General features: G+C 47.5%; 9 protein-coding genes across 9 annotated transcripts; 3 read left to right on the forward strand and 6 right to left on the reverse strand.

Moving 5' to 3' along the window:
• Positions 1 to 62: 62 nt before the first annotated feature.
• On the reverse strand, positions 63 to 2,523 carry N7466_010996 (putative succinyl-CoA synthetase subunit alpha; the record flags this gene model as incomplete). Its single annotated transcript, XM_057170385.1, has 9 exons — positions 63 to 146; positions 209 to 501; positions 558 to 589; positions 637 to 1,235; positions 1,282 to 1,492; positions 1,543 to 1,925; positions 1,984 to 2,127; positions 2,194 to 2,315; positions 2,370 to 2,523. 9 exons carry the CDS (start codon positions 2,521 to 2,523, stop codon positions 63 to 65), a joined length of 2,022 nt encoding a protein of 673 aa, XP_057016117.1.
• Positions 2,524 to 4,798: 2,275 nt separating this feature from the next.
• N7466_010997 (uncharacterized protein) lies at positions 4,799 to 5,188 on the forward strand (the record flags this gene model as incomplete). The annotated part of the gene is made up of 2 exons (XM_057170386.1): positions 4,799 to 4,887; positions 5,059 to 5,188. 2 exons carry the CDS (start codon positions 4,799 to 4,801, stop codon positions 5,186 to 5,188), a joined length of 219 nt encoding a protein of 72 aa, XP_057016118.1.
• Positions 5,189 to 6,770: 1,582 nt separating this feature from the next.
• Positions 6,771 to 7,169, reverse strand: N7466_010998 (uncharacterized protein; the record flags this gene model as incomplete). The annotated part of the gene is made up of 1 exon (XM_057170387.1): positions 6,771 to 7,169. The coding sequence occupies one exon, from the start codon at positions 7,167 to 7,169 to the stop codon at positions 6,771 to 6,773; it is 399 nt and encodes a 132-aa protein (XP_057016119.1).
• Positions 7,170 to 8,449: 1,280 nt separating this feature from the next.
• On the reverse strand, positions 8,450 to 10,908 carry N7466_010999 (choline/carnitine O-acyltransferase; the record flags this gene model as incomplete). The annotated part of the gene is made up of 2 exons (XM_057170388.1): positions 8,450 to 10,371; positions 10,512 to 10,908. The coding sequence occupies 2 exons, from the start codon at positions 10,906 to 10,908 to the stop codon at positions 8,450 to 8,452; spliced, it is 2,319 nt and encodes a 772-aa protein (XP_057016120.1).
• Positions 10,909 to 12,306: 1,398 nt separating this feature from the next.
• N7466_011000 (CAP domain-containing protein) lies at positions 12,307 to 13,323 on the reverse strand (the record flags this gene model as incomplete). Its single annotated transcript, XM_057170389.1, has 2 exons — positions 12,307 to 12,664; positions 12,740 to 13,323. The coding sequence occupies 2 exons, from the start codon at positions 13,321 to 13,323 to the stop codon at positions 12,307 to 12,309; spliced, it is 942 nt and encodes a 313-aa protein (XP_057016121.1).
• Positions 13,324 to 16,791: 3,468 nt separating this feature from the next.
• N7466_011001 (thioredoxin domain-containing protein) lies at positions 16,792 to 19,310 on the reverse strand (the record flags this gene model as incomplete). The annotated part of the gene is made up of 3 exons (XM_057170390.1): positions 16,792 to 17,423; positions 17,483 to 18,988; positions 19,043 to 19,310. The coding sequence occupies 3 exons, from the start codon at positions 19,308 to 19,310 to the stop codon at positions 16,792 to 16,794; spliced, it is 2,406 nt and encodes an 801-aa protein (XP_057016122.1).
• A 445-nt stretch (positions 19,311 to 19,755) lies between these two features.
• Positions 19,756 to 21,064, reverse strand: N7466_011002 (WD40 repeat domain-containing protein; the record flags this gene model as incomplete). Its single annotated transcript, XM_057170391.1, has 3 exons — positions 19,756 to 20,721; positions 20,774 to 20,939; positions 21,024 to 21,064. 3 exons carry the CDS (start codon positions 21,062 to 21,064, stop codon positions 19,756 to 19,758), a joined length of 1,173 nt encoding a protein of 390 aa, XP_057016123.1.
• A 311-nt stretch (positions 21,065 to 21,375) lies between these two features.
• On the forward strand, positions 21,376 to 23,360 carry N7466_011003 (uncharacterized protein; the record flags this gene model as incomplete). Its single annotated transcript, XM_057170392.1, has 4 exons — positions 21,376 to 21,398; positions 21,461 to 21,496; positions 21,548 to 21,791; positions 22,026 to 23,360. The coding sequence occupies 4 exons, from the start codon at positions 21,376 to 21,378 to the stop codon at positions 23,358 to 23,360; spliced, it is 1,638 nt and encodes a 545-aa protein (XP_057016124.1).
• A 1,496-nt stretch (positions 23,361 to 24,856) lies between these two features.
• On the forward strand, positions 24,857 to 27,022 carry N7466_011004 (heterokaryon incompatibility protein-domain-containing protein; the record flags this gene model as incomplete). The annotated part of the gene is made up of 1 exon (XM_057170393.1): positions 24,857 to 27,022. The coding sequence occupies one exon, from the start codon at positions 24,857 to 24,859 to the stop codon at positions 27,020 to 27,022; it is 2,166 nt and encodes a 721-aa protein (XP_057016125.1).
• Between the last annotated feature and the right edge of the window lie 639 nt (positions 27,023 to 27,661).

Consider the following 27,661-nt stretch of genomic DNA (forward strand, 5'->3'; position numbering starts at 1 on the left):
TCTACCCAAAGAAGTGTTCCTTCAACATACATTCGACTGTACAATGCACTTTCCAAGCCCAGTTATTGTTGGGCGAGTGCAATGACCTTTTTTGCTGCCTCTCCAAACCCATCGAATGCATGGAGAGGAAGCCCACTCTCGGCAATCTAAACCGGTGTTTGTTAGCCAACTCAAGTGCTGGTGCTAATGTTTCGTGGAGACGACCTACCATTTTCTGACCAAGCTCCTCATTTGTTCCACGCAAGCGCACCACGACAGGCACCTGCATATGCAAGTCTCGGAATGCTAGAATGATACCCTCTGCGATCATGTCGCAGCGTGTCAAACCGCCAAAGATATTAACGAAGATTGCCTTGACTCGTGGGTCGGAACAGATAATTCGGAAGGAAGCTTTGACTGTCTCCGAGGTAGCCTTGCCACCAGTGTCAAGGAAATTGGCACAGTGACCACCGTGAATAGTGAGGGCATCAACAGTGTTCATGGCAAGCCCTGCCCCGTTCACTACCAATCCTGTTAGTTACAAATAGGTGACCAACGGGGTTGGCAAATAAGCATACCGAGTGTTCCAATGCTACCTTCGCCTTCAAGCCTGTGTTTTGTTAGTGCTGCCCAATTTACAATTTTGGCAAAACTTACTTGACATAGACTATTCCATCCTTCTCAGCTTCAACCTCCTCGGCGACTTCCTCGGCAGTGTTTCGCAAAGAGTGAATCTCTTCCTGGCGCCCCGAGCTTCGGAATGCGGCGTCATCAAACCCAAATCGAGCGCCATGAACTTCCAAGTGACCACTAGCAGAAGTTCCAACCCGAGTCTCTAGCACGAAGGCCTCCTTCTCCTTGTATATTTGCCACAGAGCTTGGATCAGGGTTGCGAGCTTGCCTTGGGCTGATGATGGAAGGCCAACGTGTGAAGCCACGTCAGAAATAAGGGAGTTGTTTCCGAGCTCAGTTTCGGTGTAGCTGAATGGAAAACTGCGAGACTGGGTAGGATTGAACTTTGCGTTGGGAGATGCAACGACGCATGGCGATAAAGAAGTACGGTCAACTGAGATGGAGATAGACACGTCGGAAGGAGAAGTCTGCTCGTTGACAGGAACAGACTTCTGCTTCAGAATGTCAAATGCCTGAAACTGCTTGATGTAGAGTCCGCGTTTCTGCTGAGCTGGTCTGAACACCGGGGTGACACGTCTCATTGTATGAATTCCGCGCTTTTGGGCGCCTGGACCTGAAGAAGCCTGCGGGATGTTAGCATAGTTCTGCAAAACCACACGTGGAACTTACCTGTGCGACAGGCCTGCTTGCTCCAGTGCCTAGCAGTGTCTTCATTCCCTCGCCAAACTTCTCGGGGTGATTGACCATGACAGCACCAGCACGTTCAAGTGCTTGGTACTTAGTCTGACCGTCTGGCTCTCCGGGTGCACACCAAGCACCAGCATGTCCCATGATCCGACCTGGTGGCGCTTCCAAGCCACCAACGAGGGCCATAATAGGCCTGCATATGGTAAGCCAAGAACCTGCAAGACTCTATGAGCAATGACTTACTTTGGGTTAGCAGTTCGCTGCCGGTAGTCCTTGATCCAATCCGCGGCATCCATTTCAGCAGTGCCACCAATCTCACCAACAAGAATAATTCCCGCAGTATCAGAATCGTGCTCGAAGATCTTGAGAGCGTCCACAAAGTTAGTACCAGCTAACACATCTCCACCCATGCTGATACAGAGACTTTGCCCCAGTCCAGCTCGAGTTGTTGATGCGACAGTCTCATAGCTTAGTGTTCCAGACTTGGCCACAATGCCGATATTGCCTGGTGCGAAACAAGGCAAGGGCTGGAAACCGATGCGACACTTGCCGATCGCCGATATGATACCAGGACAGTTTGCACCGACAAGTCGAGTCTTAGATTGTGTTTGCAGCATAGAATGAATCTGTAATTACAATTAGAAACAAAAACGGAGAACCAGTTCAAAATCGAAGGTTACTGACCCGGAGAATGTCATGGATAGGAACGTGTTCAGCCACAGCCACCACCAACGGGATTTCTGCCTCAATTGCCTCCTCAATGGCCTTTGCAGTCTGGTTTCCTGGAACATAAATTGCAGATGCATCAGGCTTGGCTCGTTCTTGAGCCTAAACGAGCGTCATTTCTCATTAGCTCCAGTAGAGATTTCAAATGGAGGTAGTGTAATTGCGTACCGCTTTGACAGAAGGGAAGATTGGGAGCCCCAGGTGTTCACCTTCAACCCCAGGTTTCACCCCTCCGACAATTTTGGTGCCCCATTCCAACGACTCTTGGACATTAGCAGTCGCCTGCCGTCCTTTGCGTGGGTTAGCGAAGCAGGAAATGTGCATTGGAGTCTGCAAGTACCTACCAGTAAACCCTTGAAACAGCACTTTCGTATGAGCTCCAATCTTAAGGTTGTGAAGGGTATCGGCATAATTAGCGTGGCGCGGGGATGTGGAAAAGCTCCGAGTCAAGCGCAGTCCCGTCCGGGGGGCGCGTCTTGGCAGGGAATGCAGCGCCATGTTCGGGATTATTTTCTGTGTGATCTACGCAGTGAATAACTCATGCGTTCAATTGGTCGTTCGCTGCTTTATATGCTCCAATGGCTCCCGGTTCTCGCACGTCGTCTGTTGAGTCGGAGTCGGCTATTGATCTCGAAGTCGGCTATATCCGGTTTCGGGCCTTCCCCGCACCGAAGATGCCGTTAGTTGATGCCTGGCGGTTCAGGCAGAGAAGTTTAAAGAAACCTAACCTTCGAACTATGTTTATACATAGATGGAAAATACGTATACATGGGTTGTGAAAATGGTAAGCTTCATCTTAAGAGGTAGCAACAGGAGTACTGAGGTAAAAGATGTTGCAGTATGTCGAACTTTTTGTCCGCGAACTGATTTCCAACCATATTTTTTGTCCATACTGCTCCAGGCGCCGGGGACGCAATTCGATTTCGCCGAGGTCACAAACCAAGAAGACCAATGACTATAATCCAGTCTCAAATTATGTCAGCTTGAAGTTTGAAGCTTTTGGATGTGTTGCTCAGGTGGGAAACATACGGAAACCCAAATCTCACCCGTAGAAGAATTTGGCAAACTTGGAATGCAGCACAAGCTCAATGCTTTGTAGCAGTACCTTGCAGAAAGTATCAGCGCTCAGACTCAACAATAATAAGGAGTACCCGGGGCTCTGCAGATGAAAATGATATTAGCTACACACTTCGTGGAGCCGCGGCTGCTGTCTTCGGGTTTGTTCGTATCTGATGTAAGTTAGTCTCAATGGAGGATGTCGTGGATATCAATATCGAAAGAATGAGTGCAATGCCACATTTGCATTCCAAGCATATCAAGATACATATGTATGTGATTTAAAAGTAGGGTAATAGTGTAAGATGAACATTGGGACAGCTGGAGGTTAATTGCACTCAGCTTCGTGAGATTTCTTTGACGGTAATAACTGTGACCCCATTGGGCCTGGAGACCAGGCAAGGGAATCTATCGCATGTTGATTTGCACCAACTAATTTTCCACAACATTATGCCATTGACTTTCGACTCCATTTACTCGTTCCCCATGAACCTTGAGGAGAAAATTTTTGTACGAGAGTGATAAGCTGCTTCTACTGTATGAATGGTACAATTTTCAAATCTACCAGGAACAGGGGGAACAAAAGATCAGGAGAAAAAGCTGTATTAGAAATGCATTTATCTCATCCCATTGAAAAATGTCGTCCCATATCAATGCCTCTATACTCTACATGCTCTCCTCTCTCTGATCCCATCAGCCCAAAAATTACAAAGGAAAAAAAAAAAAAAGGAAACGAACCGTCTATATCCAGATCATGTTTATTGTCATCTAAAATTATTCTCAGACACATAGGGGACAAAAGATCAGAGATACATCAGGTTTGTAGCTTATGAGGCTGTTGTAGCAATTGAGATGGAGCAACCTGGTTGGTCGATCCTAAGCGACCTGGTTGATCTGGGGGGTACCCCCAGCATCTTCCCTGGGGTATAAATACTGCGTTCCCCCCCCCCCTCTTCCTCTTCCCCTTTCTTTCCTTCCTTTCTTCCCCACCACCAATTTTTTGTTTCTTTGGACTTTCTTCCATTCCATTCATGCATCAACCTTGGACATCTACCATGCATCCATCACATGCTTCCATCATGCATCCATCTTATACAAGATACATCACATGATATCATCTCATACTTCTATCATACATCTATCTCATACAACATACATAACATGATATCATCTCATGCTTCCATCATGCATCCATCTCATACAACATACAGCACATGATATCATCTGATGCTTCCATCATGCATCTATCTCAGATATCAATCTGTATCTACTCTCTTTGACACTGTCTTGCTGATCAATGGGCTTCAAGGTATTGTTTACAATGCTGGTTCCCTAAGACTTCACACTGACTTCTCAGAGACCATACTGGTCAACAATATATCCAGCTTGGCTCGATAAGCTTCAAGAAAACAAAACAAAAAAACACAAAAACACAAAACACAAAACACAAAACACAAAAAAAGAAACACAAAAAAAAAACACAAAAAAAAAACACAAAAAAAAAAACAAAGTCTTGGGGTTATTCGGATTCGGTCAATGGCAAAGAACAACATGCAGCGTGGAGGCACAATCTGCAGGGCCATTGACTTCAGCGATGAGGAAGCATCGAGTGTCTGAGATGTGATTTGGGAAAAAGAACAAAACAACAAAACAGAACACACAAAACAAAAAAGAAAAAAACAAAAAACAAAAAAAAAGCCTTGAGGTTATTCGGTCAATGGCAAAGAACGACATGCAGCGTGGAGGCACAATCTGCAGGGCCATTGACTCTAGCGATGAGGAAGCATCGAATCGAGTGTCTGAGACGTGATTTAAAAAAAAAAAAATACAATCAAAAAATAAAACAATCAAAAACAAAAAAGGACTCATTGCTAGAGAAGCATTGAGTAAATGAAACAAGATTTGAAGAACAAAAAAGAAACAAAATACAACAAAATACAACAAAAGAAAAAAAAGAAAAAAAAAACCCCAAAAAAGAATTCAGGAGCAACAATCCCTTGAGGCCATCGGGTCAGTGGCAAAGAACGACATGCAGCGTGGAGGCACAATCTGCAGGGCCACTGACTCCAGCGATGAGGAAGCATCGAATCGAGTGTCTGAGACGTGATTTGGAAAAAAAAAAAAAAAAAAAAAAAAAACAACAACAACAACAAGAACAACAAGATCATCATCATTCAGCAGACAAGACGAAGGAAAAGAAGAAACAGTTCTCGAAAGTCTCCCACAGGACTTGCAATCGATCGCTCCGAATCTTGGAACACCATCTCCTCAGAACGCTGCACTCGTGCTCATCGACGGCATTGATACTTCATCCGTCTCTCGTTCTTCTTGTCTGGTTACTACTCGATGGATTGAAGAAGGAACTTCGGCAATATGTGCCTTGTCTGCCTGGTTTTTCATGTTGTGTTGATGAGAAATATGTATTTATTTTGGACATTGTGCCATTGTTTACAATGGCTGCAGCGGCTGTTCATATGGGAAGGGAGCTTTCTGGGTGTACTTGAAGTGAAGGTTACTGTTTATGTTGATTTGATGCCTTCACTTGCTTCTGGTTATGAGACCCATGTTTCTCTGCCTCTTCTTTTCTGCGTTCAATTATCAGTGTCCGTCAATATTCCGACACAGGAACAACCAGCACTTTGTAGGTCAACATTGAAAACTTGCAGACATTTCCAATTGACACTTTCTTCTTGTTTAATTGCATATCACGTAATTGGACAACATTCAAATGTTTCTTAGTAGCAATTAAATCTTTGAATTGCATGTGGCTTCAATGTTGACGGAACACGAATAATTTTCAAGTTTTCGTTGTTGAAGGTTCCAAAGCACTTGAGTTCGAATAGAACATTCAAGAAGGGCCACATGGTTTGAGGCTGGTTACTGCATATGTACATACTCATGTGCAAGTGCTACATAAGTACTAGTTGACTACTATTGAAGCCAGAGAACCCTGGATGTCGATGTGCATCTGGACTGTCAACTGGTACATATGTCAAATGTTCAACATTGATCAATTGACTCGTTGTTGAAATTATATTCAAGTGTTTGAGATTTGTTCATTCGGACACCATGTGGATGAAAAACTTCAACATTGAATGTCAACTGGAAATATATATTCCTGTTGTACAGTGTGTAAAATGAAAGTAGGTACTGGTAGTGATTGATTATTTATACAATTTCAGTTCGATCTGCCCCTTCAACATTACTATTGAGAATAAATAATTAGCAACCTCGAGTTGGAAGAAAAAAAATCAAGAAAGCCATGAGAAGCCCTGGGCTGAACAAACCTTGACGAAGCATTCTCCCAATGTTGATTCAACGAGACCATTTTTATGATCGCATCATTATTATCCCCGGCCGGCATCCTCGATTGTTCATGACTCGCGATAAGCTGAGCGGAATCCGTCGAGCCCCGACGCGCACAGCTACTCAAATGGCTGCGCATGAACTGATTTCGACCCTCACTCGATGATGTAGGACCATCATAGATATGAGCAGATTGCTGATCGGTTTTGCGGTGGCGGTTGAAATATCCTTTGACGGAAGACGAGTTCCGGCGAGTCCAGCTCGTCAGCACGTTAACCGCTGGAAGACAGGCGCAGATTAAGCCGAATCCCACTTCAGCATTTCTGCGAGGAGGAATAAATTAGTCTATCTTGAACCCCAGAACGATAATGATGTTGATTCCCTCAGAAGGGTGACGAAACGTACGCTGTCAAGATTGATTTCATAAACTTTGTGGTTGCATCGGGCTGGTTTCTCTCATGAATCCCGATAACCATTCTGTAAAGACTGAAGGCCACAGCCACACCACCAAGACCAAGGAGGACGATGACCTTGATCTTCTTCCAGAACGGCATCTGCAACTTCCAGGTGAAGGCCACTGGGAAGGCGAAAATGGCGGCGTCTGTGACCGTGCCGATGACGGAGTCGGCGATAATGACACCGGGCTGACTGAGACATGTCGCGTTTGCTTTTTCAGATTGAATCCAATAAGCAGAGACTGGAACGCAGATGAAGATTTTAATAAATGTGATGATCGTGTAGTAGCCGATGACTGTGCCGAGCAGGACGTATAATGATACCATGGCCCTGTAGTAAGGTTGGAAGACTCTGATCAGAATGGTAATTAGGCTAATTTTCACGAACAATGCCGTTGGGGCATAGAGAGCTGTGGCAACATAGGAGATCTGCGAAAAAGCAGGTTAGTGAATAGTTCCAGTAGTACAATTCGAAAGGTTCTTGCCTTGATGCATTGCTGGTATTGGTCTAGGCCCAGTTCTTCGTGGTGAATAGAGCACCCAGAAAAGCCATCTATAGGAAACATGTAAGCCAAAGAAAAGTCCAAATTTTGGGTTGATCTGCGATCGAACATACAGATTAAGGCATTGGTGCAATACCCCATAAAAAGGAACTGACGATCAAAACTATCAGTCAGAATAGATATGCGAGATTTCTGGCGACAGAACGTACCCATCCAATAAAACAAGATGCTGAGTAAGATATTAGCATGGGTCAAATGTGACATGTCGGTCGCATACATACCATCATCGATGCCGAGCCCATTCATGAGCTTCCATCGCACGAAAATTCTTAGAAACACAAAGGGAGTGACGATGACAATGCAGAGAATCTGTGTTGCGTAATTAATCAGGAACAGAGTATTCCTATCGTGGACTGTTTTGGACATGACATGGGGTGCAAAAGAGTGGCGCGTGTCATAGGGGTTAAGAATTTCAAACCCCGGCATAACCCCAGTTCCACCGAGATCGCTTGAGGTTAGTCAGCGAGATCCGATCGCCACTCATGACGTGGCAGACACGGGATATTCATTTGATCTCTATACACACTTTCTGGGAATCCATTTGCATCTCAGGGGTGGTTGATTTACTAATTTGAGTCGTTCTAGTATCTCTGTTCCTCACATTTCTTTGCATCTTTCTCTCTATCTGACTAGCAGCCGCTACTGAAACGCCACATGTACCCCAGGTCTTGGAGGTGAGAAGTGGATCCTGATTAACCAATTAGGAACCCCCGTCTACGCCTAATCTATGCCAAGTCCGATATCTCGATCTCGTCCAGTGTCTATCCACTCATTCCATTGAACCCATCAATTGACAATCATCATCAAAATGGCATTGCATTCAGAAATGGAGTATATAGCAGAAATATTAACCAAGCACAAAAACCCAAAGAACCGAGATCCGAAATCAATATTCATTGAGATGCAACTTCTTCCCGACAAACCGCCTCTTCTCCGGTGTTGCCCTCTGGTCCCGCTCAGCATTCACACCCTTAAGCGCGTGGAGTAGCATTCCAGCATCGAAGAACCCATCTAGAATAAAATCAGTCTCAGATTCAAGCGGTGTCAAAAGGGGGTATACTCACATCCTCCCATTCCATCATCTTCCAGCTCCGCACTATCAGTCGTCGTACCAGGCGTCTCGGTACCACCATAGACAATTCTCCCTCGGCGCTGGAGATCAGACTGAAGTTGCTCGGCCAAGGCCTCCGTCTCACGGGCACGGCTTGTCCGGGGACTGGTAGTCTTGCGATTGGTAGCGCGTAGAAGTTTCCGGATCTCAAATAAATACGATTCAAGCGTCTGCATCAAACGAGAGGTTTGTCTGTGTTTGGAGGAAGCACAGAAAGAAATACTCTCGTCCTTGATAATATAGCCAATTCCGAATCCATCAGCAGACGTAGGCCCGAAGCCAAAATGGCGCAGACACGGGTTTCCGCAGTTTGAGGTCGATAGGATGGTGTTGTTAATCTTGTCCCAGCCTGCATCACTGAAGATGGCGGGCGAAGGTGGCGAGGCGGTTCTGTAGCCACGACTACTGCCACTGGCGGGGGAGGAGAGCCCGTCGTCTGAGACAGCAGAGAGTTTGGGGGAGTCGTTGCTTTCACTGGGGCTGGAGTACTCGACGGAACTGGTATCGTGGAAGAAACCATCGTCGAAGGAGCGTTGCCACAGACAGTATAGTGCGTATAAGTGGCGATCCTGTCCTTCGCCCTTGGAGCAGTCTTTTGTAATGGCGGTGTGTCGCTGGGTCGCGGTGCGGAGGGAATCTATCTTTTTCTCGGCGGGGTTTTCACCCCAGAACGTGCGTACAAAGTCTAGGCATTCAGGTGTGACAGTGCGGACTGCTTCCGTGCGGCCATGGAGGAAAAATTTGGTCATTGCTGGTTCGTACGTATTTTCGACGCGGCCGTAGAGGCCGTAGTAGGCTGCCTGGAAGGCCATCTGTACGAACGCATCAGGGGAGAATCCCATGGAGGTGATAAAGTTCTTTCCAAAGCCCTCAAAGTCGAGGACTTGGAACTCGTGTTGGTGTAACAGATCTGAAAGGTGGGATTCGGCGAAACGAAGGGCAATGTTGAGTTCGGGTACCATGTCCCATTCCAACTTGCGTGGGGTGGTGCTGACGTTTCCAAAGCTACGGGGATCGCGCTTGGCTGGGTCAGGACTAGAAGTTGCCCAGAGACTCGGAGCTTGACCATTGATTGTCTTGGCGAAACGAAGGATCGTATCCGTATAGACATCACTGGCAAATCGCAGAACAGTGTGACCATCAACGCCCGTATGCTCGAAATTGATACCCGCGCTTCCGTTCTTGCACACGATGATCTGCAGCTTATCGTACCATCGGTTGGTACAAGTGCCTACCTGAACGCCCTTGACTACCTCACTGGTACCGCAAAGCATGTTTGCGCAGAGCTCGCCGGTATTAGAGGGCTCCGTGTCATCAAGGCAAAGCACAAACAACGCGGTATCAACAATATTAAGGCACTCGGCATTGTTTGACGAGGGATCCTTGGTCATTATATCTCGTAGACCTGACCAGACCTTTCGATTCTCTGTGCTAAGAACGCCCAAGGCGCCTTTGGCAGCTTCTTGGAGGGGAGTTTGGGCTGCGTCGTCAACGATAACATGCAGATTGAGTGCGATGTCACGTTCAGTCATGATGAGATCGCTGTTGTCATCCAAGACGTCAAACCAGTAGAACTGACCTCTGCACATCACGACAATGTGTTTCGCCTCTGGGTCTTGACTGATGACACAGCCATTGTCAGTGGGAAGACGTGCCGTTCCAAAGAGTCGCGAGTACTGATACATGCACAGCGGGGTCCCCCGCACAGTGTCAGGCGGGAGCTCTTCTCTTCGGACGGCACGTACAAACGACAAGGCCGATGCAACCAACGATGCAGCGCGAGTGACTTGATTATTGCGAGCAGGTGTCGGGTCATCCTCCAGCAGGAAGAACGGGTTCAAGTTCAAGACGACGGCTATTTGCGAAATCAGCTACATTCAAAATGCCCAGTAGAGGTGTGCGACTTACAGCTATCAAAATTCAAATACGAGTCGTACCCTTAGGACTAGGTCAGTTTTCTTTAGTTCTTTTTACAAAAAAACAGACAAATCTTACAGAACTGTTCAATGAAGCTTGTTTTTGAAGAAGCGTAGTTCTTCAATTTCTCCTGGAGGGCAGGCCCATCATTTTTCAAAAATTCCCGAACAGCTGCCTTGGTCTCCTCATGCTCACTCGGAGTTTGCAAGGCAACAAGAGCGTCCAAATGCCGACGACACGTATCCTCCAAATCGGGAATAGGAAGTTTCGGCAAAGAATCCTGATTCGCAAAGGTTAAGCCCTTTTTCTTGGGCTTGTGAATCTCAACAGCCTCTGATTCGGGCCGATCGGCCGAGACATTCGGCCTCATGACCGTATGTCCCGACAGATCTGAGGATTTAGCATCGGGATTCATCGCATTACCAAGTGGTTTGGGTGCGGTGAAAAAGCGAACTGCCATGGACGAATAAGACATGGTGTTAGTGGGTGGAGCTAGACTCGATCAGGTGTAGCGACAAGCAAGGTGAGTTGGGAGGGAGAGGAGCCGTAGAGCAGTGCGGTAGAAATAATGGCAGTCTTGGAGGCAGTATGATGGCATTGAAGCTACCTCACTGGGACGGAATTTCAAGAAGAAAGGAAGTAAACCAAACACAAGGGTGACAGCAAAAGTCAAATGATCGGCTTGGGGGCCCGAAGCACATGTTATATACAGTAGGTGAGTAGAAACCCATATCACATCCCTCAGACCCCACTAAGAAATTTGACAACTGTGTTTTTTTTGGGTCGAACTAGGCTCGGGTTGAAGGGAACGGGCAAAGGGACTAGACTTACGGGTGCTAGGGTCTTGACAAAACGCGGGATGTGGAGTTTTGGGGGGTTCGCTGGGGCGCTCGAGACGCAGTGATAGCGCCGGAGGAACGGATGCTGTCAGATGATTTAGCTCAGTAAGCTAACTTAGCTTGGCGGTCCACCTCTATCAGCCAGGACTGGAAGAATTGAGCAATTCCTAGAGCCCCTAGAGCTCATACTTGGATCCGACAAGGAGGTAGGAAGCGACAGGAGAGATGGAGTCGCTTACCGATGTAGTTAGGCACAAGGCTGGTTCAAGGTTGGTTCATTTGACAGAGACGAACGTGGGGTTGAGCTAGCTGCAGAGCTACTGTACAGACGCGAAAACCTAGATTAGTGACAAATGAGCACCAGGATAGATTACAAGACACTGGTAAATATAGCAGAAGGATTTCGCTTGTTATTAAAACTAATCCACAGTGCGGGATAAGTGGAGTGTAGAGGGACCTGGTCTACGATGACGTCTCGGGTGAATGGAGCTTCGAAGCTTTAGTGGATTGGGGTGTTTGTGTTAATTGTGTTATTTGCTTTGTTTGTTTTGTTTGCATTGATTCACTATGGGGCACACGTGATCAGGCATTCATCTCACATTGTACATCACATTGGGGGGCCGTATTTTTCTATCCACAAATGGGCACAAGATCGCTAGGAGACACCAGAGTCCAAAAAAGGAATATTCACAATTGGTAAAAGGATTCCACATGTCCTTCTGCCGAGGGAGATACGGCATCAGGTACCTTCGCAGTACATACAACCTCTTCGGGAGCGTGCCCCCGAAGATAGGTACCCGATGCCGATCTCTTCCCGGAGGTCCGGGCGAGGTCACACCGGGTAGGACATGCAGAATATCAAGAATTGAAGATAAAGAAAAAATGATAACTGAAAATGCAAAAAGTGAATGCAACTAACTTTGTTGGGAGGTGGATGAAAATGTTCAAGGGAGGGAGAGAGGCTTGCAATCACTCCAAGCAGCCTCATGGGAAGGATATAGGATTCCTTGGAGGCAGAAGGTATACAGACATGCTTAAGCGGTGTAGGTGGCACCTCCATCAGGCTGCAGAACGTTGTCACCGTATTCACCGCCGACGTTACCGACTGGCGAGTAGTTGCAAACGGTGAATGGCAAGGCATCGCTGGAGTCAACGTCGCCTAGAGGGTCACAGACCACAGTAGCACAGCCAACGTGAGTTGTAGCCTTCCACACAATTTGACTGAAGTGACCCCACTTGTCAAAGTCAGACATGCTGGGGTCGGACTCGCCGTAAGGGGTGGGGAAGTATTCGATCTCATCGTTGTACATCAGATTGGTGATCATAACACCGACATCGCTGGCTGTGACACCGTATCCGATGTTCTGACCGTAGCCGCCGCCATCGATTGAGCTGCAAGGGGGGAATAAGAATCAGTTTCATGTTTCAGGATGATCGGCTGGGTGCAGAATAAACGGGGTGACTTACGTATCATGCTCATAGGTACAACGAGCGGCAAGGGTGTAAGCGCTAGACTCAAGATCGGCAGACCACTCAAGCGAGGAGACGGAGTGGTTGCTGCGGTGAATGTTGTGGTTGTAAAGCACCTGTTGCTGGTAGGCGTTGGTGGCAGAGGCGGTGGCAGTGGAGGCGCTGGAGGTCGAGGTAGCCAGGGTCGACGAAGCTGCGGAAGGCTCAATAGTCGAAGTCCAAGCGGTAGAGTAGTAGGAAGTCGAGGCGGCCTCGGTCGGCGCAGCCTGAGCCACCGAGGTGGTAGTGGTGTCGGGAGGGACGGTGGATTTCTTATACAGGTCGGTATTGACCTCGACGGTAGCGGCGGGGGTAGTCGAAGTCTCGGCGACAGACACAGAGGTGGTCACAGCGTCGGGCACAGAGGTGGTGGTCTCAAACACAAAAGGCACCTTCTTGACAGCGGGAACAGTCTCGGTAACGGTGGGCGCGGTAATGGTCTCGGTGACGGTGACGGTGGTCCAGTCGGTAACGTAAACACGCTTCTCAAAGGCGCTGACACAGCCAGCGGCCAAAGCCGCAATCAACAAAGTAGAGCGCATGGCGATCACAAATCAAGGTTTCTTAACGCTTCTCCAGGAAGATTGTTATAGGTAGTTTCTTTGGATGGTCAACACGCAGATCGACTGCGTGGACTAAAAAAGAGTGATTGTTTGAGCGCTGATAAAGGAATGACAGGCTCGAACACTTATTTTTCCTTCAAACGAGTGAAAGGGAAAAAAACAAGTGTGATCGAGCTTTGAAGTTGGATTGAAGAGCGATAAGGTGGAGAGAGAGAAGGGGAGGAAAGTCGAAGTAGATGTAGAAAGGGGAGGGAAGCTAAGTGGATTTTGTGGGGCCGTGCGATTCCAGGGTAAAATTGCGTTTAATTGATTTGGGGGAAATTGCACTTTTTTCCCAAGCTTTCTCGTTTGATATTCGATTTTGTTTATATGAAGAATAATAATGAAAAACTCACTCTCAAACGCCCTGTCTATCTATACTTATTGCTTTTTCATTATTCTTTCCAACCTCACGAGAAACTGTCTGGCTCATACCAGAACCCGCCACTCGCAGGCGTGGGACATTCTACATTCCAACGCGTCTCCGAAACGATTCGGATTGGCCCGTCCTAACAGCAAGAGGCTGGGCTATGGAGCAACACGAAAATCACCTTAAATTATTCTCCGGGGCTTTCCAAAGAGTTTTACTACAGCAGAAAAAAAAAAAGAAGAGAGTACAACTTTTGCATCAAAGCAAAATTGAAATTATTCTGGCCCCAGATGGCCCTGAAATGACCCTGTGGGCGGATCCTCAATCACACACGAACCCCACTACTTATAGCGCCGCTCTTCTCCGTTTTAGGGGCCCACGCTAACTGTAGCTGCCGCGCGTACAGGGATCGTTGATTTACGCAAGGCCCAGAAAGTGCCGGTTTCACGAAATCACAGATCGTGATTTTTTTTTCAGTTTCGGTTTGTTGGTCCCGTGCCAATCAAACAAAAAAAATAATAGGATGGAGACCTAGACAGGTACACGGGGGAAAGGACAAAGCATATTTCATATTAAGGCTATATAGTACGGAGTATGGCGCACACTAAGGGGTACAGGATCCAGGCACGAGTTTCAAAGTGATTTCATGTGTTGATCGTCTTACACCAATCACATTGACCTACGGGAGATTATCCACCACAACGGCGCATACGCTAAGAAACTTGGCTTCGGGTCTGGTCCATTCGGCAACGCCACTCTGCACGGTTGTGATTTAGGATTGATTAAATGGTAGACGCGATGTAATGTAACGTGTTTCAGCCTTTAAATTATGCTACCACAATCTCGAATCAGTCAGATCCCACTGCTCAGTTGTGCAACGATGTCATACCGTCTGAAGCTTATAGCTTGCAGCAGTATATAGGTAAATGGGGAACAGCACTAGTTTGTGTACACTTAGGGCTTGGGTCAACACAGGATAAAACAAGGAAGTTCAATAATTGAGTTCAGTCCACATGATATCACCGCCGATCGTAGCAATCAAGCCTTTTTTCTCTTTCTCTTTATGACCGAAATTTGGGCAAAGCGTAGATCCGATCATAATTATGCCAATTTCGGGGGTGACAGGGATTAATTAGCCATGGGCAAAATGGGGCAGACGGAATACGGAGTACAAAGTGTGCTCAAATTACCAAGGACCTCGGGGATATGAAGTCAAAAAAACATAACATCCTGAATTTCTTTCTTATTTTTTTTGACGGGAAAATCTAGGCCCTGTGAGTAACCTTATATGCTGTGTAGACAATGTGAGCTTCTCTATATGGGGTTTGTGATATTCCCAACCTCACTCATAATTAGGGAGTGCTCAACCCAAGTTGTACAGAGTGCGGTAGCTACGGTAGCTACTACCGCTGCTTCCGATGGTTGAGATCCCGTGACGCTGCTTCTCCTAGTGATTCATTAGTACATCTACCCCACAAGGCCGCTTATTTCCACGCACTGGGCTTGTGGTTTAGTGGTATAATACTCCCTTAGCATGGGAGTGGTCCGGGGTTCGATTCCCCGCGAGTCCATTTTTTTGGAATTTTTTCTCCGCTATAACTGGAAAGAGGCATTTTATTACTCTGAACTGGTTTTATTTCGATTTATTGATACTTCTTCTAATGAGAGACCGCAAGTCTGTACAATTGGGTCGCTAAGGCCTCGCAATAGCAAGCCCGCTTGGTGCCACGACCTTAGCGTGTTTGGCTTGTTTACCTTTGCTCGGCCCCACCCGAGTAGATCTATCATTTCACTTTGAGGTTGATCGATTATGTCCTACTTCTCCTGATTCTTGTGAGGGACTTGACTAATGACCAAAATAAGATAAGCAACAAAGGGAACATTTTTCAAGAATCTTTCATGGAAATCAACACGTAGCAAAGGAAAAGAGAGAGGAGCCTAGGGAGCCGGACGAGAAAACAATAACATGCCCAAATAGGATAATAAATTCAATAAACGTAAAGTCAAAAGGAAGAATTCTTGTGCAGACCCCATCACAAGGCTGAAGAAAAAGAATGCATCTGCAGCCATTGGGGGTTCAGTACAAAACTGACGGCGTAGAGGTTTCCCTATCTTCAGATGTAAGAAGTCACCACGGGAATTTGCGGGGCTAGAAATATGAAACTCAGTCACACAACCTTGCTTGTCAAAAAGGAACAACACAAGCTTTTGGACGTGATGGTCACGAGTATCAAAGACTCCGAGTTCTGTTAGCAAGCATTGACCTTGAGTGATGAAGGAGTAATAATGGATGTGGTTGGCACCCATGAAGGGATAGATTCGGTTAATTACAACAGAAAAGTCGCCGACAAGAAGAAATGAATCAGAGATTTCTTTCAGCCAGGAAGGAATGTCCTCGGCACTGTTTCCGCTGGCTCGGGGTTCAGACCAATTGAGCGCCGTGGCAATAATGATGAAGATTATCTCGCTCGAGTTGACCATTCGGCAACCACTCAACACTTGCAGGAACACCCATGAACCGGGGCCATAACATCTTGTAAAGTGACCTAGCAGATGATTTGAATATAATCTTGCGCATATGCTAAAAATTGAATAACAAAGCCTTGAATACTATTTAATACTAGCACTAAGCGTCCAAGTGGCAACATTGCGTGATGTTTGCGCCGAGTGTTGTAGGCTGAGCTCTGCTCTGTATGCATACCATCTCACTCAGGGATGTGACCAATCCTACTAGACTCGCTAAGTTAAAAGGGCCGAAGAGTAAGTATCTGATCGGAACCTCGGAAGTTAAAGGCCAAGTAAAGGCGGAGAAAATTCGCTATATTATTGAAGGTTGATCTTGTCAACCGTCCCTTTGAGCCACCATGGCGCCAGCCCTTCGGGTCCTGGGTATCATACAGGTACCCAGACTCCAGGCTGTCACAATAAGGGACATTTGTACAAACGCCTCCTAGATAAAAATGACAAATCATAATATAAACCGCCCCAGCATTGTAAATCAACTACCAAGAGAATGAAAAGAGGATGACTCTCGGTCTCTAAAGATCCACCACCTTGCACGACCCGGCTTCACACGCAAGCAAATAGTTCTTCGCTGGCTCGGCAGCCTTCAGCTCTTTGTACATCGGGTTGCGCGACTTCAGCCAGAAAGACTGGTTTCCCACAAAGTCCTTCAAGTGAGAAGGCCGAATATCCACCAGCGAGGATACAGCGACCGCGGAAGAAACACTTCTACCGGTCTCCTTTCGAAGCCGTTTCTTTAGGAGGTTATATGCGGACTGGGGCGCGTCATTCTGACTATCTTGACGTGATCCGGGAAGTTTAGGGATATCAGCGGTAGCAAAGACCCCTGTTATAGCACGGGTACCCGTTTGTAGGCCCACAATAACGTCCAACATGCCAACAAAAAGGAATGGGTGTTGCATGATCTCGACTGCAAACGAGTTCAGAGTCTGTCGCGCCATAATACGATATTCTGGATCGTCAAGGAGTGCCGCCAGTCGCAAAAGGTTCCGCGCAATGACTGCATTGACAGAGGGTGTGGCTGATTCGGTGCCAGTTTTCAATCGGAGAAGTGGGCCGGGCATTCCGGGAGTCATGGCGGACGGAGTGTTATAATAACCGGCCGGTGTCGATCCATTGGTGGCAAGGAAATTATCGTTCAGGTATTCTAATAATAATGTCAGTTATAGGGCAGCGAGGGTTGTCCGAGGTACAGGAGAGGCTTACTCTGTAGCCGCTCCGCGAATTGCAAATAGCTATCATCAAAGGTAGCTTCGTACATATCCAGCAAGCCACCGATGAAATACGCATAGTCATCGGCAAAGCCTGGAGTATCTCCCCGGCTGCCATCGCGGTAAATGCGCCACAACTTTCCGGTCGCTTTGTCGAAGAGATTATCTTTGATGAAATGGATTGCCTTAGCGGCAGAGTCTCGGCATTGAGTTGCTTTTGAGCTCTCGATTTCTTCGAACAAGACACTGCATTTTGCCAACGCGCCGATCGCCAACCCATTCCAGCCCACGATAATCTTATCGTCCAGGTCGGGTCGACCGCGGGTTTTTTCGCGGTGCTCACGTAGCTTTTGTTTCCCGCCTTTGATCATTTTCACCACTTCTTCCTCACTTAGGCCAAAGTCCTTGGCAAGTTTGCTTGGAGTCGCTCGAACTAACAAGACATTCTGGTTCATGAACTCATCATGAGGGTCGTATTCAGCGGCAACGTTTCCATCTGGCAGCACACCCCAATGACGAGCACACACTGGTGCATCTCGCGTACCGAGCACCTGAGTGAGCTCCTTCATTGACCAAACATAAAATGCGCCTTCTCGTTTCTCCGTATCATTCGGGTTGGGAAAGCTATCAGCATCTTCAGAGGAGAAAAAGCCCCCGGTGGGTGATTGTAAAGGAGCAGTTGTCAAGTAAGTGGCTAAGTCGTAAACAGTTCCAAGCAATTCAGGGTCGGTAGTTAATCGGAACGCATCCACATAGACATCCAGCAGCTGCGCCTGGTCGTATAGCATCTTTTCAAAATGAGGGAGGCTCCAGTTAGCTGTTACACTATATCGCGAAAAGCCGTGACCGATATGATCCCTAATACCACCACGAGCCATGTTCACTAGCGTTGTGACGGCCATAGCAGTCGCTTTCTCACACTCATCTTGTCCCACCATATCCACAACCTGACTGGGGTATGTACCCAGCCGCAGAAGGAAACCAAGATTCGCCGGCGTGGGAAATTTAGGTGCTCGGCCAAATCCCCCATTGATAGAATCATATCGGGAGGCAAAATGCTGGTAAGCCTCTTCCAAGAGCTCCAGGTCTAGATCTTCGTCTGTTTCACGCTCTGTGTGGGTTGAATGGGTTCCTTCCTCGGCGAACTCTCGTAACTGTTTCGTAATGTCCTTTGCGCTCTCCACGCAACGTTGCTGCTGTGTCACCCAGACGTCCCGCAGTTTCTCTAAAATTTCGACAAATCCAATTGTTTCTGGGCCTAGCATTGTGGTTGAGTTTGGACCAGACCAATAGGTTCCTCCGAATACGGGCTCCAGGTCTGGGGTGAGGAAAACGTTTAGAGGCCAACCGCCGGAACCTGTGGTTGCCTGCACGTAATTCATGTAGATATCGTCAATATCCGGTCGCTCTTCTCGATCAACTTTAATCGGGACAAAAGATTCGTTCAAAATAGCAGCAACTTCTGAGGACATAAACGACTCCTTCTCCATGACATGGCACCCTAACGATTGTTAGAATATATGCACATGATGACAGGGACTTTTGATCAACGCACAGTGGCAAGCCGAGTATCCAATGCTGAGAAATATCAAGCGGTTCTGCTTTTTGGCGAGGTTTATCGATTCTGCGTCCCATAGCTGCCATGCTACGGGGTTATTAATGTGGCCCCTCACCTGCGGTGAAGTTAGTATGCCAGAGTCCTTTCGCTTCCAAGTGAGAATGAGGGACCCTACATAGGGGGATCGGCTGTTCTGGAGTCTGTTGACCAGCTTGGGCCTTGTTTCTGCCATCTCGTGGTCCGACTGCATGCTGGACGTTGCCATCTCGACGGGTTCCGATAGTTGCGGTGCGGGGGAGGCCGCGGGAGGCGTGATAAGCTATATCGGAGCTGAGTCGGAAGTACTAACGGAATCCGGCAAGGTATCAAGGTTGAATACTACCCCGCGGGTGTGACCAGAGCAAGTTAGCGAGTCAGGGTGGTACAAGTACAGGGGGTGCACAACTGGAAGTGGGGGTAGTAGGCAACGACTGGGCAGAGCGGGCGAACGGGAGATCGTCCCTGTGCGTCATGGATGCATCAGGAATGTCACGTGCTGGGTACGGTCGCATTGATTCAGTTGATCAATGTGATTTCCTATCTATTGAATTCAAGAATAGAAAGATAAGTATACTTGAATGCAATGGACATATGTAAGTGGTATGATAGTAAAATCTTTCATTGGTTGAAGATCCATTTAAATGGGGGATCCTGGGGTATCGTGGGTACATCTAATCATCTTCCATCAGCTCGGCCAACTCTCGCTCCTCCTCTTCCGTGAGCAACGCATCAGTACTCGGCTCAGGCTCTACTACCGCAGGGCCCTTCTTTGCCAATTCCACGGCCTTCTGGAGTTCATCGGGACGAAGAGACCATTGGCGAATGGTACCATCGATACCCGCGCTAACCACTGTGGAGCCCACTAGAACTAGCCCAGTAACTTCTTCAAAATGGCCAGAAAACACGTGATGAAGCTCTCCAGTCTGCCAAAAGTTAGTTTCTTGTTTCAATGTGAGTAAAGTGGTTAAATAGTATAAACATACCGATCTATTCCACACCCGCACTTCTTCATCCCGGCAGGCCGTGACCACCCAACCGCCAGCCTCATGAACAACAATATCTCGAACAAAGTCAGGGTGTTCCAAAGTGAAATTAGGCTTCCAGCCATCTGCCCGAATTAAACATTTGGCAGTCTTGTCGGCGGACACAGTCCAAAGATCTCCATCCTGGTCGAAGAATAGCTTGTACACGCTGGTTTCATGGGGGAGGAGTGGCTCTGCGGCATCTCCACCATCGAAGATTTTAAACTGTCGGATTTCTCGATCACTTCCAGCACTGAAGACTAAAGCCTCAGATTCCTCTACTTCTGGGTCAAGGATCAAATCCTGAATTCCTCGAGTGTGACCCTTGAATGTTTCGGTGCGCTGGCCACTGGCAATGTTGAAAACCAGAACTTGAGCATCAGCGCCACCAGTAATGAGAAGATCCTCTCCACGTAGTCGAGCACTCATAACAGCTCGGACGAAGTCTGCGTGACCTTCATACTTTTGCCGAGGTTGCCCTGAGGCAACATCCCAACTCCAGACAGACTTGTCCCAACATCCAGCAAACAAAAGCTTTCCATCTGGACTCAAACATAGACTTGTCAGAGGAGCTGTAGGACCTTTGTATAATGCAGCTGTTTCGCCTGTCTGCAACTCATTTTTTTAGAATCAATCCCAAAATGGCGGGGTATACATAGTAGCTTACCTCGAGCACTACTCTTCTAACAACACCACTACTTTGAGCAACATAGATTGAGTTCGAATTGCTCGGATCAGGGTGAATAGCAAGAATCTTGCTGGGTAATCGAATAGGGTTTCCATTGGAATTCTGAGACTTGGCGTCTTTCCTCTGCTGGTCATCCAAGGCAGCACTATAGCGAATTAGCGAGTCATTCCCAGCCTCCTTACCTCGGAGAATTCACAATTCACTACCAAGGAAGGTAAGTTTCACTTACGAGGTCTGGAAGAAGTGGTCTCTATGAGATGAAGTTGTCATATTTCTTTTCCAATTCTTTTTTAAACGAATTCCGTATAAAAGAATAAAAGAAAGGGGGGTAAAGTTGGATCTGTCACATAAATCGACCCACACAAGTTCTTGCGCACAGTCAAGACCTGCTATCCAAGCTCCTCCAGTCTCCCGTAATCGAATCCACCAAAACCCGCAGATTCTGCTTCCTACGCTTCTTTCTCTTTCTCTTCTCTTCTCATCTTACCCACTTTTCACCTTTTCTCCCTCTTTTCGCTTTATTTTTCTTCTGTTTCTTTTCTCACTCATCCATTGCGCGAGTTCGCGCAGCCCCCAACAAGATGGATATGAACCACCTCATAGGGTCAGTCATCTGCACCTCCTGGGAAGGGTTTGTGCGGCTGGGCTGGAGTTAACACCTGGCAGTCAGCGTTTCAACCTGATCTCGAAGAGTGACATTCGGTAAGCTCAACCATTTTGATTCACTGCTGCTCATAGCTAATTGAATACCAGCTACGTTGGCACACTCCATGAAATTAACCCAGAAGCCTCCACAATCGCGTTGGAAAATGTCCTTTCTCATGGTACTGAGGGCCGTCGAGGAAATGGCAACGACCTTCCTCCGTCCAGCAACGTTTACGAGTACATCGTATTCCGAGGCAGTGACGTAAAGGACATCAGCATCGCGGACGAGGAGAAGGAGGAGACTGCACAGGCTGAACCCCCTCGTGTCCCTGACGACCCCGCAATCTTAGGAGTAAGTCTCACGCGATCTTTCTCCCTCTTCATTGAACCCCGGCTTGGACCTTTCCGGTCGGCCACTTGATCTTATGATGAAGTATTTTCGGATGTAAACACATTTCTTGTCTGAATGCGCAAAACCATGTTGCTATTTTCCGTTGCCTTCCTTCTGATCGATCAATATTTCCATCTTGGCTATATTTATTTGCTTTTTGTCAAGATTCAATAAACTGACTCGAAGACAATTTAGAACATGTCGCGACCGGGTCCTGTGTCGGGTCCGGAGCCGGTTCCTGGCCCTGGTCTTCCTCAAGGAACTCCTCAACAGCCACAGGGAGCTCAGCCAGTACAACAGTACCCAGTCCCCTTCCCTGGTGGACAATATCCCCCAGCCCCCTATGGACAACGATATGATCCCCGGTTCCTTCCCGGTCCCAATGGCCCTGCCCCTGGTTTCCCACCTTACGGCATGCCTCCTCACGGTGGCCCTCCTCATGGTGGTCCCCAGGGATGGTACCCTCCCCCTGGTCCTTTCCCTCCAGGACAATTCCCACCCAATATGCCGATGGGTCCCCACGGTCAGCATATGCCACCTCAGCAGCGTCCCGGCCCCCCTGGTGTGCCACCTCCTCGCGCTACCTCGGAACTCCCTGTTGGTGACAAGGCAACCAGCAAGCCCTCTACTCCTGCTGCTCAGGTTGCGCCGACTCCTCCAGTGGAGTCTAAGCCCTCCGTTGCTGAGGCTATGCATGGCATGACTGGACCTACTGCCGTTCCGGTCAATACTCAGAAGAGCGGTCGAGTTGTGCCGGCCGTTCCAATTGCCGCTCCCAAGTCTATTGCCCCCGTTGTCCCGGAAAACAATGCTTCCATCGCAGATGCCACAGCTGCTGCTACTGCCGCGGTTGCCGCTGCAATGGCTAAGCTGCCTCAGCCGGGCATGCAAAAGAAGCCCGGCCAGACCGATGGCTCTATTGACGGACTTGCTCGTAAGATGAATGACATGCGGCCTTACGATGGACCTCGTGCCCCCCGCGGTGGTAACCAGCACCCTCACCCCCACCCTCATCCTCGTGGCGGACGCGGTGGAGCTCCCCGTGCCCCACACAAGAAGATTGAGGTTCCCGAGTCCGACTATGACTTCCAGACTGCGAATGCCAGGTTCAACAAGCAAGATATGGTGAAGGAGGCTATTGCTACCGGCGCTCCTGCTCTTGAGGCTGAGTCCCATGCCAACGCAAGCATTGGGGCTGAGGCCGCGGGCGAAAGTGACCCTACTGGCGCTTCGCTTTACAACCGTACTTCATCTTTCTTCGATAACATCTCCAGCGAAGCACGCGATCGTGAGGACAACTTTGCTGTCCGTCCCGGTGGTCGCGAATGGCGTGGTGAGGAAGAAAAGCGAAACATCGAGACCTTCGGTCAAGGCAGTGTTGACGGTTACCGTGGTCGGGGTCGCGGCCGAGGTTACGGCCGTGGCCGTGGTTATAGCCGTGGTTATGGTAACCGTGGCTACGGTGGTCGTGGTCGTGGTGGCAGTGGTCGCCCCTCATCCCAGTCTACCGGTGTCCCTTCATTGGGCTAAACCAAGCTCGATTCCACACGACCCTTCCGTTCATCCTCTCTGTTTTCTTGGGTCTTGGCATGGCCATACCTATGAATGAAACGAATACTTATGCTTGAAATCTTTTTTGTCTTTTGGCGCAATGGGAATGAATCATGGATAGGGCATCCTGGGACGGCAATGCGTTGAGTTTGCTTTTCCTTTTCTCAAGGCAATATTGGTGTTACATTTTGCGCCTCGATATTTGTGATTTTGCTTTTTTTTTTTTTTATCTTTTTTTCTTTTTTATCACTCCAAGCATACCCTCTACAGCGTTTCTATTGATATCCCTTGTTTGGCTGGGTATCTTACCCCGTCGCGCTATGAAGACGCACGGAGTGTTGCATGCAGGGCACTTAGCATGAGTCCAGGTCTGTGACCTTTCGCGCATGTACAATAACACATTCGGAGACCGCTCCAACCAATCAAAAAAGGAAAAAAGAGGGCCATTTGGTCTATAATCAACTCCCAAACGTATGCTGTCAACATATCTGAATAGCTATAGTATGCACCATAATAATATAGAAGAGTAGGAAAATTGCTGCGGTGCCCAATCTGTCCAAACCCCCTTCCGAGGTCCCGTCCTGATGTACTCAAAAGTGCCTGTTGATATGGAAGCAGTCGAATGGATGTCACAACGCTTGGAACTTTTCTTCTCTTTCTTCAAATGTTCTGTTTTCCTCTCTGTCTTCGTCTTCACTCGTCCTCCTTCTCGTTCTCTTTCCTAACTAGCACTTGAGCTTCATAGACTGGTCATTATCTCTGCATGTGAACTATGACACTCTATCTCTATTACATACCTCAATATAAGATGTCCTTTCACCTAGGTACACTCTATTACCTTCTCTTTCTGGCCATGACACCCGGGGGCCCAATATGTCCATCAATTGATAGAAAAAGAAGTTTCTGTTACTCTGCCTGTCTTGATATGTAGGCACCTGGGCCTGCTATACCAATGTACTAGAGGAAGAGGAGACTATCCACTTCGACGCCTCTCGGGTCGCCTTTGCAGGTACATAGGTGTATCACACATACTCAAGTGCTGCGAGGCGTACCTGGATTTAAGAGACGGTGGATATTAATCGACTATTAATGATGTTTTATACGAATATGGCGGCTATGAATGGACATAAGGGGCGGCCAGGGGAGAAGCAATGAACATACTACTACTAGTATATATGCAAATGTGCTGTATGACACAAATTAAATTTCAAGACTCCAGATGTCAACTTGTCATTGAGTGCTGGACGCAAAAAACAATCTTTTCCTCTTATAGTAGTAAGTACTATTATTCATGACAAACTTTTCAATATAGTATACGAGAAACTCCTGTTGATTAAGGAGAATAGGCTAAATGTGTACTATCTACTACAGCTTTTAATTGTAGTGGGGGCAGAGTGAGAAGGCCGACAGTGTGACTGACTTCTCTTGCCCACCTTTTTCAGCAGTGTGTCCTTTGAAAAACCTCTCCGGTTAGGATGTGGCTTGTCAACGCCAAAACATTCGAGCTAAAATCATTTATCGACGAGGAAAGTCCTCCGCCCTACGCAATCCTCTCCCACACATGGGGAGACCCGGAGGAGGAGATTAGCTTTCAGGATTTAAACCTCTGGGCCACTGGAAAAGATTTCAAGGGGCTTAAGCGGGTCGGCTGGCGGAAAGTACGGCGAGCGTGTGCCCAAGCACTAGAACGCAGACTCTCTTACATCTGGATTGATACTTGTTGCATCGATAAGTCCAGCAGTGCTGAGCTTCAGGAGGCTATAAACTCCATGTTTGCCTATTACGCCAGCTCCGCTATATGCTTTGCCTACCTTGTTGACGTTGATATACTTAAACCCCACGATTCTGTTTTCGATCAACAGTTTCGACAGGCACGATGGTTTACCCGAGGCTGGACCTTACAGGAGCTTTTGGCCCCGACAAAAATTCACTTTTTCAATCGCGTGTGGGATAGCATCAGCGACAAGAAAAACCTCCAGGCACTTATCACAGACATCACGGGCATTAATCCCCAGTTTATGACCAACCCGCACCAGGCTTCTGTGGCTGAACGAATGGCATGGGCGGCAAAACGACAAACCACCAGACGTGAGGATATGGCATATTGCCTCCTAGGCTTGTTCCAAGTGAATATGCCATTGCTGTATGGTGAAGGCAACAGGGCATTTGAAAGGCTCCAAGAAGAGATTCTGAGATCAAATGAGGATGCCTCTATCCATATCTGGGGAAGACAAGGCCATTCAAGCTATACTGAGTTTGATTTTAAAATTGAAAGTCAACAAGATATGGGCAAAAGGCTTAGTTTTGTGCATTCTATATTACTGGCACCGCATCCAGAGTATTTCCGGATTGTTGGACTTGGTATGACGGCCAACGCGTTAAGATTTAAACCACCATCCTTTACCATGGGCCAAAGAGGCTTGACTGCACAGCTACGGATGAGAGCCGACCCAAATTACGAGGGTATTGCGTATGCTATTCCAAACGTGTCAACCAGGCAGGCGATTCTGGCAATACCATTGATTTCCATCAGTTGTGGCAATGATTGTGATGGAGAAGAAATCCACAACGAATACTACCGGCCAATTTGGTGCAAACCCATCTATCTATCTTCGAAGTTTTTGGACGAATCACACTATGAGGAGATTCTCATCCGTCGTCGCCCCAAGAATAAGTGCAAGTTCTTCAATCTTCCATTCCGACTGGATATAAGGTATTCAGAGAAACTCACTCTAATGGGGGTTTATCCACCCAGCCCCGTCGGAAACACGTTTGTTTTACTCTCAAAGAATCCAGCGAGATTAAATGAAGAGAAGTTCGAAACCCCCGGGAGACCTATTACCTCACAGAACGCACACGTTGGCAGAAGATTCTTCCACATAAATATCAATAAAGTCGGCCTCGTTGTCCCTGCACTAGTTGTTGTGGATTATCGTGTTCAGCCAGCCGAGAGTGACATGCATGCACCCTGGGATTTTTCCGGACATCCAAGGTGCGGCTGTATATTGGAATGCCGCGTCTTCAAGCCTTTAGGTCCTTCTTTCTCAATGGAAACGGTGCTTTCTTTCATGAAAAAATCCCCGGAGAAATGGGAAGAGATTCCACATAAATGGGACGGAACTCACAAATATTACAATGTGGATGACCGGGACAACTTGCTAGAAATCCATGTTACACAGGCTCACTCCGAAGAAGTGCCGTCCATTGTGGTGGGCCTGGTACCTCGTGAATCTGTGCATACTGAAGGCGAACATCGATCCTTTATCTCCAAGCGACAGACATGGCGATTTACCGCGGGTTTTTTCCGCAATACCTTCGTAGGTGTTGGGAGTTGGGCAGATTACCTCGACGTTTATCCCTACAAGAAGGACATGAAACATGTTAAAAAGCTCATCAGTCATATGAATCACCCGGGAGTGAAGATATTGGTCATTGACGATAGGGGTCTTGTTAAAGAGCCTACGAGAGAGGCCTACAAAGGATATATTTCTGATGAGTCCGAGGAGTGGAGCCCCAGTGAACATGACGAGGATGACACCGAGGAGTGGGATCAAGATAGTAGTGACGAAGATTCGGTGCGATATTCGAAGGAAAGAAAAGACATGATACGTCGATATTTGTCGCCAAACGGTGGCCTTTAGCGAATGTTATCAATTGATTGATATTGGTAGTATATGTAGTGTTCTGGATGCCGCTGACTGCGTACGGTACTTGAGCATTTCAGGGATCAGCGATGTTGAAGCACTCGTCAAAGAGACACATAAATTCGAGAGTCGCTATACTCTGCGACTTATCTTTGGACGAGATGTACCCAAAGATGAAGGTTCCCGACAATTAATAAATGTATCGTGAGCGCAGTCCACGTTTCAAGGCGCAGAATATTACCGCTTCGACATTGCTACCTCAGGGACGGTGATATCAAATTGTTCATTTGAATCAGGCCGAAGCGATGTAAAAAGCCATTCTATCTAACGGCGGCACCGCGAAGCTGATTGTTTTTGATGGTGAAGGCCACGGGTTCCCGCGAGGGGCAGAGAATGCACTCCGAGCTGTGCGAGAAGAAACCGAGTGGTGGCGCCGCAGTCTAGTAGTTCAACAGACCCGTGTGCGCTGGAGCGTTGTCCATTCACTCGTGGTTTTCGGCTTGATGGCCTGGAGTCCTTTATGGAAGAAATTATGTTGATTATTCTCTCAAAATTATTAGTGATTCGCTTTCTATTTAAATTTGCGAGTGTTGGTTTGGTAGTATGTACGGTTGCCTCAAGTCAGTGTTTATCTAA

The sequence above is a fragment of the Penicillium verhagenii genome, assembly GCF_028828195.1.
Source record: "Penicillium verhagenii strain IBT 33310 chromosome Unknown utg000012l_segment0_segment0, whole genome shotgun sequence".
NCBI lineage: Eukaryota > Fungi > Ascomycota > Eurotiomycetes > Eurotiales > Aspergillaceae > Penicillium > Penicillium verhagenii.